This window comes from Suricata suricatta, chromosome 2, assembly GCF_006229205.1.
Source record: "Suricata suricatta isolate VVHF042 chromosome 2, meerkat_22Aug2017_6uvM2_HiC, whole genome shotgun sequence".
Classification (NCBI taxonomy): domain Eukaryota; kingdom Metazoa; phylum Chordata; class Mammalia; order Carnivora; family Herpestidae; genus Suricata; species Suricata suricatta.
Genome location: NC_043701.1, coordinates 133,111,992 through 133,124,228, shown reverse-complemented (window position 1 = coordinate 133,124,228; position 12,237 = coordinate 133,111,992). Strand labels below are relative to the sequence as shown.

General features: G+C 59.8%; 1 protein-coding gene across 3 annotated transcripts in view; it reads right to left on the bottom strand.

Moving 5' to 3' along the window:
* Window positions 1-12,237, bottom strand: part of UNC5B (unc-5 netrin receptor B) — a 79,441-nt gene that overhangs the window by 10,817 nt on the left and 56,387 nt on the right. The window contains exons 2-9 of one of the 3 annotated variants that reach the window (XM_029931853.1): window positions 9,723-9,947; window positions 5,804-5,947; window positions 5,276-5,379; window positions 4,317-4,497; window positions 3,497-3,664; window positions 2,462-2,626; window positions 2,207-2,239; window positions 307-501 (exon numbers count right to left, since the gene is read on the bottom strand). In XM_029931853.1, the coding sequence (XP_029787713.1) occupies window positions 307-501; window positions 2,207-2,239; window positions 2,462-2,626; window positions 3,497-3,664; window positions 4,317-4,497; window positions 5,276-5,379; window positions 5,804-5,947; window positions 9,723-9,947 (1,215 nt within the window). The remainder of the gene's footprint in view (window positions 1-306; window positions 502-2,206; window positions 2,240-2,461; window positions 2,627-3,496; window positions 3,665-4,316; window positions 4,498-5,275; window positions 5,380-5,803; window positions 5,948-9,722; window positions 9,948-12,237) is intronic. The other 2 variants (XM_029931854.1, XM_029931855.1) reach the window with 2 other exon arrangements.

The window sequence follows — 12,237 nt, the reverse complement described above, 5'->3', positions numbered from 1 at the left end:
CTGGCCTAATTTCATCCCCTGCTCCCGCCAGGGGCCCTTCTGTGCAAGATCCCACCCAGAAGTCCAGCTGCCAAAGGGTCAAGTGCCATCGATGCAGGATGCTTTGGGGACTCAGCACCTGGGCACCCCCTTCCTCCTCTGTACCTCTGCCATCTACCCTCATCTGGTTATCTTTAGAGCAAAGTCTAGAATGACCTGGTGGGGGGCATAGGAGCCTCTGCTCCAGTCTGGCTGGTTGGGCTGGCTGCCACACCCCTCTGGGTGCCCTGCCTGTGTCTGCCACCCCACGTGTTCCCGGGTCCTTACTGGGCCTCGCAGTCTTGAAGTTGACGGGGTGGAAGCCGCCAGTGAGGGCGGCTGACGAGTCGGTGATGTCCGTGTCGAAGTCCCGGCAGTTGCGGCGGTAAACCACCACCCCCACCACCATGAGGACACCCACGACGACGAAGATGGACACCACAAGGCCCGCGTACAGCGCCACATCCCCCGAGGCCTCCAGCACTGTGGGGACAGGAGGGCTGGGTGAGGGGTGGGGGACAGAGACCCAGGTCCTAAGCCCTCATGACTGGCTCCAGCAAGCCTCAACCTCTCTGCGCATCAGTGTCCACAAGGTAAGCGGTCTCAAATCCCCCGTCTTGCTTCCCTCTCGGATGCAGAAAGACGCAAGATGACTCATGATCAGTCCCGAGGGACAACTTCTTGCTCACTGCTGAGAAAGGGACACGGCTCCATTTGTCCTGTCCCGGCCAGGATGCAAACTAAGGCCCTCACTACAGCAGCACAACCCAGGGCCGGAGGTCCCGGCTCCCAGGAATCGCTGCAAGCAGTCATCCTGAGCTCAACTTGCATCCTATGCTGAGGGTAGGGGGCGGAGGCAGAAGGGGAGCAGGAGGAGCAATGAGATGCAAGGCGACGGGTGGAGAGGAGGCGAGCTGGTGGAGGGGAAGGAAGGGCCTCAGGGAGGCCACCGGCCGGCTACACTTCCCTCCCCCAGACAGGGGGCTACACAGCTCCAAGTAACTCCACACGGCCTAGGCACGAAGGTATCAGGGCCCAGAGGCAGGGTCTAAAGCAGGGCCATCCAGCAGAACTTTCCACAATGACGGACATTCCATGTCTGTGTTGTCCCACATGACAGCCGCTAGCCTCACATGGCTAATGCACAACTAAAATGTGGCCGCTGTGACCCAGGAACTAAGTCTTTAAAGAAGTATTTAGTTTTAACTAAGTTAAATAGAAGTGGAAATGGCCACACATGGCGGGTGGCTGGCACAGTGGGCAGTGCACAGGCAGGGCAGAGACGCCTGCTCTTCCTCTCATTTGTCTGGGGACAAGCGTCCGGTCTCCCCTCCTGGGAGGCCCTTGGAAGGGAAGGCCTGCTTGCCCTGCCTGGATTCCAAGCCCCACGTCCCTGGTGCCCACTGGGCCTTCGGGCACAGCCCAGGCCTGGCGTCCGCCCACTACTGCCACCTTCTGGCCCCGTCTCTCCTCTGTGGCCCTCACTCTCGGGCTCCCAGGAGAGCTGCCGGAGGAGGCCCTCAGGGCCCTGCTCTGCCTCCTGATATCCCTCCTAACTGTGGGGGGGTCACCTGACTGTCTCTCATCAGTCACCAGCTTGGCCCTGCTGTGAGCTGGGCCCAGGGGCTCACTGCTGATTTTATGAATCTGGAATTATTCAGAAATTATGGCTTCATTACCATAGGCCCATCTGCCTGAGCAGGTCTACTGCTCTGGTGTGGCCACAGGATGGCTGGGAGGTAAGTAGATCAGTACCCTTGGGACTGATGATTGGAGAAGCTCATTGGGGGGGACCAGTAGGGGCATCGGGAGGGACGGGTGTGGGCCGTGTGCTGGCCCTGTCACAGAGAGGAAGGCTGAGGGGACAAGGCTCAGAGCACCAGCTTTGGACATGCAAATATTGAGATTCGAGTCCTGGCTGAATCTGTGGATACATCCCTTCTCTCTGAGACTCATCTTCCCCCACGATGGGAGGGTCGGGATGGTGTCCTTTCTGTTGGCTGAGGGTCTGCCTGTCTGCATGTGATGGAGGCCGTGACACGTGCAGCCATGGAGGGCTGGTGGGGGGGGGGGCACCTTCAAGTCTTCCTGTCCCCCGCCCTGCCCTGCACCCCACACCCTGGGAAAGCCAGCCAAGGAGAGCACGGGTCCCCCAGAGAAAAGAGGGCAGCCATGAAATGGGACTTACGGTGGCTTTTGGGGTCACTTAGAGTTTTCTTATCTGTCAAGGGAAATAAAGGGAAAGACAATGACACAGGTGGCAGAGAAAGAATGGAGAAGGGGACAGGAGACGCGCAGATGAGGTGACATGTGTGGCAGGTGGGCGGGGGCCCCAGGGGCTGCTCCACAGCGGCCGGTGCTGGAGGCCTGGGGCTGGCTGAGGGTGGGGGGCCTCATCCGGCTCGACCCGCACCCCCGGGGCCCCGCTGTCACAAGGACTCACTCTGTACGCACAGACCGTCGGTGCAGTTCTTGGAGTCGAGCAGGGTCCCGCTGCAGTCTCGGCCTCCGTTCTGGGGCGGGGGCGCTGTGCACTCGCGGCTGCGCCAGTGGGCACACTCGGTGCTGCAGGCCGACCACTTGCTCCACTCCGTCCACGCTCCATCGACTGCAGGAGCACAGCACGCGGCACGTGGGGCCCAGGCGTGCACAGGTAGGTGCACACAACACAGAGGTGCACCTCCCCCTTACATGTACTAGGGCAGGGCAGGAGCCCAGGACACACAGTGGTGCTTGTGTGAGCACACACACACACACACACACACACACACTATGGCAGGGGAGGGGCCTGGGACACACAGCGGTGCACTGCCCCCCATACACACTACAGCAGGACAGGGACCTAAGACAAGCCATGTGAAGAGATCCACCCACGGCCACACAGCCCCATGCCAGAGCAGTCAGGTGCCCCAGGCAGGTAGAGAGGTCACAAATAGACACAGGAGGCCACTCACACAGACACAGCCATGTGCACCCACAAAGACACAAACCCAAGGGAAATATAGCAGGTCATTCACGCCAACATGGAAGGGACGGGACAAAACCAGGTATGCAGAGACCCACAGATGAGGATGTGCAGACCGAGACAGAGACGAGGGGAGAGAGGACCTTTGTGGGACTAGGGATGGCAGCCCAAGTCTAGGGCAGGAGCACAGGCGCTCTGACCCCAGGTGGTGCTGGGACCCTGGCCCATGAAGCAGACACAGAACCCTTGGCCTGGAAAGCAGAAGAGCACCCCACCCCAGACCTCTCTCTCCATCCCTCTGGCAGCGGGGGTTGGGGGGAGAGGCATGGAACGAAAGGGCAGAGGCCACAGCACCCTGTCCACCCTGCTCGGCCAGCCGTGGGCCCCAGAACAAGCACTGCCGTGGGGGAGAGCAGCCATTGGGACCGTGGCAGACACCGCAGCACAGAGAGCAGGGCTGGGGGCCGGGGCGGGCTGGGCGTGGGCAGGACACCAGCTGGCTGAGGGCCTCACCTGGGCACACGGTGGTGCAGGCAGTCTTCTGGAAGGCCTGGCCCTCGCAGAAGGCGCCTCCGTTGAGCGGGGCCGGGTTGGTGCAGGTCCGCGTGCGCTTCTGCCAGCCGCGGCCGCAGCGGTTGGAGCAGGGCGACCAGTCTGCCCAGCTGGACCAGCCACCGTTCACTGCAGGGGCGGCAGGGGTCACCTGGCTCTGTGGCCTGCAGGTCCCCCCTAGGCCCCCTCTCCAGCCCTGTCAAGGCCCTTCTGCTGAGGCCCTTCCTGATGGGGCCCCACCTGTGGCAGCACTGGGGGCTCGGTCTCTGGCAGACAGATCTGGCTGCCACCATCAGCACTGGAGGGGACCAGGAAGGTCACCGTCTGTTCCCAGCCCTGTCGTGCAATGGCAAGTGAAGGTCCCTAGAGGATTGACGCTTACCCAGGGTCACCCGGTGATGGGAGACTTGTGCCTGAAACCCGACACAGGGCTCTTTCTACCATACTTGGGGCATCTCAGTTATAGCCTGCCCCTTCCAGCTAAGGGAACAACAAGGAACAGCCTACAGGCCCGGGCAGCGGTTCTGCACTCTGCTGGGTCACCAGACTCTGGGGTGAGGATGCTGACTAGGTCCTGTTCCAGCCCCAAGCCCAGGAGTACCTGACTTGACACTAGATTTGCTGTGTGATCTTGGGGAAGGCTCCTCCCCTCTCTGGGCCTCCTCCTTCCACCTGTCCACCAGGGTTCTGCTGGCCCCCTGGGTAGGGTGGGGTGAGGTGGGCATATGTTCCAGGCCCTCCCCCTCCCCTGGCCAAGCTGCCCCCCACTCAGGGCACATACCGAAGACGATGACCGTAGCAGTGGTGCTACGGCGCTTGGCCACGATGTTCTTGGCCACACAGGTGTAGTTGGCCGTATCCGAGAGGCGGGCCTGGCGGATGATGAGGTTGTGGTCGATGGTGAGCAGGAAGTTGCTGTCCTGGGAGGGGTCGATGATGTCTTCGTTCTTGAGCCATTCCACCTACAGGGGTGGGGTTGGGAGGCATGAGGGCCCGGTGCCTGCTTGCCTGCATCCCGGGGAGCGGTTCCCCTCTGGAGGGGGAGGGAGGCCCGGCCATAAACAGGACAGCAGTCCTAGTCACGTCCACCCACAGTGGTGACAGAGTGAGGCTCGGCGCCGTGCTGAGCACTACGGACCACAATGGGGGTGACAACCACCCACCCGCTAGATGGCGCAGGGAAGGGACCTAACGCCAGCCCCAATTGCATGCTTCATAAGGCGGAATTTATTCGCATCCACCCACAGGGCTGATGCAAGGATTAGACAATTTAGTGTGTGGAGGGTGGAGAACACTACTCAACTCCCTGTAAGTAAGTGCTAGCAGGTAGCACGTGCCTTCACCATTAAGGCAAAGGCCAGGTGCTCAGACGTACGGATTAGGAGACCCTTTGGCATCCGTCAAGCTGGGACTTTGGCTTCTGGGCGGGGAAGGAAGATACAGCCACAGGCACCCCCCTTGCAAGAGACTGAGCCTGGGGCCTCCACAAGTAGCCCCTGGGGATCTTGCCCCAGCTCTGCCCCATCCTGTGGGGTTATGCCTGTGGGGGGCCCAGCTGGGGTCAAGCGTATGCAAAGGTGGTAGTTCTCTTCTGTCTCAAACCTCAATATTCCCATCTATGCAATGGGGAGAGCTCTGGGAGGCCGAGGTACTGTGTGTGGCTGGTGGCAAATACCATGCCTGGCTGGTCTCTGCCGTGCCTCTTATTCTCCTTGCCCGCCCCCGCCCCTCCCTGCTCACCTCAGCCACAGGCACCCCCTCTGGCGGGCGGCACTGCAGGAGAACCTCCTGGTCCAGGGGCACTTCCTTGCCCAGAGGCTCCTGATCGAAGTTCTTGCGCAGGTCTGGAAGAAGGAAGTGGGGTTGCCAGGCACACTGGGGCAGAACAGAAGCCTGAAGTGTCCCACTCTAGCCACAAGGGGGCAGTGCACACCAAGGAAATGGGCTCTGTCTGGGCACGTCCTCTTCTCCAAAGTGGGGGCCTCCCAGGGTGGAGTTGGGGGAACGGGTTTCCCTCCCTGATGCTGGGATCCTGAGCACGTAACAACTCAGGCTGGTGAGGAGGCTGGCAGCTCCCTTATACAGAAGTTGGTAAAAGAGGCCGTTAGAAATCCAGAGGCCGGAAGTGGCCTAGGTCTCAGAGGCCATGTGCCCTCTGTCTCTGTAGTGGGCAAGGGATGCCCCCACAGATGTGGAGTTTCCTCTCTGGGGTGCATGGGTGGGGGGAAGGGGCCCAGGGGCGCGGGGTGGGGGGTCAGGGCGGCGTACACGCGATGCGGACGTAGGCCCGGCGACTCTTGGTGGTGCCCGCGGAGCTCCAGGCCACACACTGGCACCAGTAATCCTCCAGCCCGAACAGCTCCTCCACCTGCTGCCGTGACACCTCGATCTGGACCTCTCGTACCCGCAGGCCTGGGAGGACACAGACGGCATCAGGGGGCAGGTCTGAGGAAGCACGGGACACAGCACCATGACATCTGTCTCTCTTCTGCCCAGCGCCTCCATTTCCATCTAGTTTTTCATCTTTTCTGACTCCACCTTGGCCCAAGCCACCCATCCACTCGCCTGCAGATGGCATGAGCTAACACAAACCCTCTGCCCCTGTCCTGCCTGCGTCCTACCCCCCAGCCGGTGTGCACGCTTCACAACACACAAACGCCACGTCATTCCCCCGGCTGTGCCTCTAGTCCTCACAATGTAAAGACCCAGATCCCCCACGGGGCTTTCTAGCCCTGCTCAAAATATCCACTACAGCCTCACCGGGCATCTCCCAGTTCCTTATGATCTCCTTGTCACAGGGCCTTTGCACACCCAGTTTCCTGCCTGGAATACTCGTCTATCCCCTCGGTACCCAGTGGACTCCCAGCTTTGGGCTGGGCCTCACTTCCTGAGCGACGGCCTCTCTGACCCCGGCCCATCTCCACCCACTCTCAAAGGCCCACACTGGACATTGGGCTGTGCAGCTATCATCCCCTGCCCAGCTTGACTTCCTCACCGCCCTGACCACTCTCTGGAACCGTATTATCTACTGATGTGTTCGTTATACATTTCCTGGTGGAGAATAAAGCAGGGCTTTGCCCTGCTCACTGCTGTGGCCCAGGACCCGGCACAGAGAAGGTGCTCCAGAAATCTGTGAAGAGAGCATGGGGCCTTGTCTCTGGTTAGGCACTGGAACTGGTGGGAGTCCCTCTTCCTAGGAGCCCCTTGACCTCTCAACTGCTCCCCACCAGGGCCTGGGGGCTTCCTACCTACCCTCCTCCTACCCAGAGGAGATCACTCACCCTTCTGCCAAGCCTCAATAAAGTCCCTTATGCTCAGAGAAGAAGCGAACACTTCTGGATTAGGATGCTTGTCAAAGCTCTTCCTCCAAACTTGTGGGAGGACTGGGAGGCCTTCACCTACAGGAAGCCCTTCCTGACTGCCCCTGTCTCAGAATCCCTAAAGCTGCTCCTACCTGCCACATGCCCCAGCTCACCCTTTCATGCCTGCACGTGGGCTCTGGTAAGTCCCTCAATGGCAGGATCTCGTCAGTCATACACCCCATGGAACTGTGGCAAGATGGGCAAGTGCAGCGCTGGATGGCTGGGCAGGTGTGAGTCCTGGCCCCACCCTCGCTCCCCAGCTGTGTGACCTTCACTAAATTACTCGGCCTCTCTGAGCCTTGGTTCCCTCGTCAAAGTAAAACAGTCGGGGTAAACGCCAGAGCAATCAAGTGATCACGCTACCACAGCGCCCAGCCAAGGCTGAGCACAAATCTGCCCTGGAAGACTGTTTAGATCTCTTCCAGTCCCTTCCTTCCAAATGTGAAGAAACGGCAGCTCGGAGAGGGTCAGTGGCAGGCCCAGAGTCCCACCTCAAGGTACCCACAGAGCTGAGATCAGCTATCTGGTGGCTTGCCCTGGTTAGAGCTCTGTCCCCAAATGCATGACCTCTTTGGACCTTTCCCAGTGAACTTCTTGCCTTAACTCTCCTACATCAAGGGTTGGATGGCCTTTGCACCGGGAGCCCAGACAGCAAGGAACCCCCCCTCCTGATGGCCAGGGGGCTAAAATGCCAGGGGCCTGGAGTTCTGCCACTGGGCAGCACAGGGAAGGCAAAGGCCGCTTCAGGGGGAGTGGCCCTGGGCGGCCGCTGGAGTCCTGGCCCGTGACCATGCTGCTCCATGGCCCCGGGCAGCACAGAGGGGCCCCTGCCCCTTATTCATCTGGCTGTGAAATTGGCAGGGGGGGTGCCTCTCAAGGTGGGTCATCCATCCAGAAGCACCCAACCGCTGGACAGAGAAACCGTCGCCCAGCGTGGGGAGAGGGATCTTCAGTCTCTCAGACTTGGGCCCCAGCACCTGGTGCCCCCACTCCAGCATGGTGGGCCGGGACACCGGGACTGGGCTCTTGTCCCAACCCGGCACGAGCCGGTAGGGTGGGCTCGTCCTGCCTCTTCTGGCCCACAGCTGTCATCCTCTGTGTGTCCAGAGCCTCAGAGGGGACCAAGGCGGGAAGCAGGAGGCTGAAACCAGCCATACTTCTGCCAATGGAGCGCCCACAGGACCACGGTCTATTCTTTGTAGCTAACAGGGACAAGAGTGCCCCAATTTCGAGGGCTGGCAGGGCTCGTGAGCCTGGCAGTAGGGAAGTAGGCGCCATGCTGGTACTATTACTAGTAATTGCAGGGTTTGTGAGAGGTCCCAGCGGGCTGAACCATCCCTTTGCTCTGTCTGGACCCCCACAAGTGACCCCAGGCCAGAGGGGCTCCGGCGGACAGAGAAATGACAGGCTTCAAGAGGAAAGAGGCCAAGAAAAAGCTGGAAAGAGGATGGAGGAAATGGGGTTTATGGGGTGCCTGCTGGGTCCTGGCACCACGCTCAGCCCCGTGCAGGCCCCTCCTTGCTCCACACCCACCGGGACCTTCCTTTGCACCCCAGTTCCCAAGGAGAGGAACTGGGGCTCAGAGACGGGGAGTGACTTCCCAAAGTCACACAGAACAGGGAACAGGGGCAGCTGGGGGTATGTTCCTTGTTTTTCCTCTTTTAAACATTCCTTTTCTTATTTTTAGATTTTGGGTGAGCCTGAGACTCTAAATCTATTTTTTAAAGTTCTTTCAGCATTTTGGTAAAATATACATAACCGAAAACTTAACCATTTTAACATACACAGTTGAGTGGCATTAAGTACGTGCTGGGGAATGGTTTTAAGCCTGAGTGGTTCTGAAATCTGCAAGCTTTTCACAGGAAAAAAGAAGTTGGAAGGAGGCAGAAAGGAGAGAGAGTACATGAGGTGGGGGGTGGCGGGAGACAGGCAGACATAAGGGGGGAAAGACGGATACAGAGAGACAGGGGTAGCAGAAAGACAGGCAGCAGAGACGGGAGGAGAGAGGGCTAAAAAAGGAGGAAGAGGAGAATGAGGGAAGAGGTGGTGCGACAACACCAAAGCCGAGGCAGGCTGTGGGCGAGGGGCTCCCAGAGCCCAGGCTTGGCGGGGGCTGCCAGACACTGGCCATCTGCAGGTCACCAGCAGTGGGCGGCCCCCTCCCTGGCCGGAACCCCGGATAGGCTCTCCGCCCCAGAGGGTCCTGTACTGTAAACAGGGGCCTGGGGACAGAGAAGCTCCCGCCTGGCCTCAGGGGCACACTTGGGGTGCCTCGGAGACCCCATGATCACCTCGCCCTCGGGATCTGGGTTACATCCTGCAGCATCCCCTCCAGGGTTATTTACCTGATAACACCAACCTCTTCTTTAAACTGAAAACAAGGGATCTCTACGAAGGACACATAGCATTCTTACGAATGGAAACAGAACCACTTCCCACACACAGAGGCCCTCCGGCACTCATGACGGTCCAGGGTTCTGGTTCCGTGCCAGGGAGGGCGCGCTTTGTTAACCAGGGAGCACAGCAGGTGCTGGGGTGCACGTGCACGTCTGTAAGAGCTCTGGCCCCCCCAGACTGCTCCCTGATGGAAGTGGGAGACAAGAGACACCGGAAAAAGGAGTACTCCGCAAGGACTCCGTGCACTCTCATTTGATAACCCAAGTCAGACCGGGACATATGGTCAACCCTCGGGGAAATACTGATCCAGGGTGAATCCAAGAGGGGAAATCGAGGCCCGCGGCGGATGCCACAGTTGTGTGAAGCCATGGGTAGAGCCCCTGGGCCCGGTTGTGCTGGGAGTGACCAGACGAGGGGGGCAGGCTCACCTGTGGCCTCATCCAGGCCCTCCTGCGTCACGTGGTCATTCTGGCTGACCCACTCGCCATTACACTTGAAGTAGATCTGCGTGGCGGGGAAGGCACGGCAGCGTAGTTCCACGGGCTTGTTCTTCACGATGTAGGCGTCCTGCGGCTCCTGCAGGAAGTGGGGCAGGGGCTCAGCCGGCGCCGAGGGGAAGGAGTCGGGGAGCACCTCGGTCCCAGAATCAGTGCCTGTGGAAGGAAGGCGGGCGTTGTGAGGCTGCAGGCTTCGAGGAGGGTGGGTAGCTGGAGACCGGCCAGGATGCCCTCCGTGACCTCCCGGGGGCCTCAGTTTCCCCATCCCACCTGCTCTTCAGAGCTACGATACTGTGTGAGTTGACTTCTTTACAGATGGAGCAGTCAGCATGGCCCAGGATGCTGAAGCGATAGGTCCAGGCGACGACACCCCCCTCACCCTCCTCAGCGTCCCCTGCACTGGACCTCCGGAGCCTCCCTCCAGATCCCATGGTGATGTCACAGCACGTGGACGGCTGGCGTGGGGGATGGCGCCCGGAGCACAAGCCAGCCCAGCGCTGCCCTGAAGCCATAGCTGCCCTTTGGAGCCAGCCAGGCTGATGGAAGTGGGGAGACAAGCCAGGGCCCACAGAGGTGGCTGTACCAGGCCTGGGCTCCTTGATGCTCAGCCCCGCCCCCTCCTCCAGGAGGCCCAAAGCGGGCAGCAGCACAGATGGGAAGACCCTCTTCCCAGCAGCCTTTACCCAGAGCCTCTCCTCCTCTGGGCTGAGTCTCTGCCTCAGCAAAATCCACACCCTCCACCCTAACAACAGACCAGGAAACTTCAGTGCCAGGGAATGCACACAGGCTGTGCCTGCAGCAATGCCCCTCCCCCAAAGGGGCCAAATGGGCCCACCTGCATCCCTGGAAAGAACAGCGCCTCAGGAGGTGACACAAACAGGAAGGGAGAGGGGCTGGCTACCACCAGCAGTGGGAGCGGGGGAAGCCAGGCTAATGGTTTTTGCAATCCACTTAAAAAAACTGACTTTCCAACACCGAGTGCCAAATCATCAGGTGGCAGGGACAAGCGGTGGGGGGCCGTCCTCCTCTGCTAAGCTCCAGAGGAAACCGTGAATTAAGCCGTAGGGCTGTGCACCTGCCTAGCCCCTTTCAGCCAGCCATGGCCCTGTCGCTGTCCTAGCTCGATATGGGGAGGAGGGTGGCCCAGGGTCCCAAGAGGTGCAAGCAGTCCCTGGGACCAGGCACTTGTCTTCTAACCCAGGAGGCCACAATGAGACATGCTTGGTGCCACTAAGTCCCCCTATGGGCAAAGGGGTCTGACATGCCCAAGCTGGGCTGTCCCGTGCCAGACCAGGCTGTCACTGGCTGCTGGCTCTGGGTCCAGGGAGGGTGCAGTGTGTGTGTGTGTGTGTGATCTATGGGAAAAAAGGGGAAAGCTGGTAAGAAGCTCCATCCAGTATGTTCTGTGTGGCCTAAGGACAGAACCTGGACCTCATTACTTCATCTCTGAAGATGGCAGGAGGTAACACCTTCCCCTGGACTATTTTCAGGACCATAGGAGATAGACAGGCATGAGCGCCTAGGAGCGGCCTGGCGCACAGCAGGTACAAGTAGCGGCATGAAAAAAACGGTGCTGTGTTTTTGGTTAATTTCCTGGAACAATTTAGTCCTCAGTTTATAGATGGGGAAACTGAGGCTCAGAGACATTAAACAAATTTGCTTGAGGGCAAAGAAGCAAGGTTTGAACCTAATACAGATCCCGGCATGTGGGATGCCACCCAGGACTCCACACTGCCTGTCATTGGCATAGCGACAGGGTGAGTGTCCCCACATCTGAGGATCTTAATAGATCCGGACACCGGCCAGGACCGTAAAATTCCAGGAACTCTCTCATTAAACGATCGGCAAGGCCAGAACTGCCCTGGTCTCAAAGCTAAAGAAACTGAAGAACTTCCAAACGGGGCAGTGACTGGCCTCACTGGTCACAGGACCTCACAGGAAGCCCCCTGCTGAATGAGCAGCCACACTGGAACTAGCCCTGAGGATTCCAGGGCCTCTGCACCCACTTCCCTCTGTCAGGCAGGGAGACACTTTCATAGGTAAACTCCCCAGGTTCTGGGAGCCTGAGCAGTTGACGGCAAGGTGAAACTATGCCCAAGGAGCATTTGGCCATTTGTCTCCCAGTGGCCAGAGAGCAGGCTGCAGCCAAGAGGTCACGTAGGCAGCAGAGCCCCTGCACGCCCCCACACCCCCTTCCCGCTGCTGGCACTCCGCTTCTGTCTCAGGCCTAAGGGGTGAGCGGCACTCAGACACCTCTGGGTCTGAAGCAGCCCTTCCTGACCTCAGGCACCCCATATGTGGAATGGGGTACCAGGCCACTCCCAGGGGATGGCGGCCACCAGAGAAGGTGCACAGAAGCCCGCTGTGCAGGCGCATGCCAGCTCTGCCTCCCAGCCACGCGGCCCCCAGCCCCCAGGTGATGGCCACCCCGTCTCTCTGCGGCACT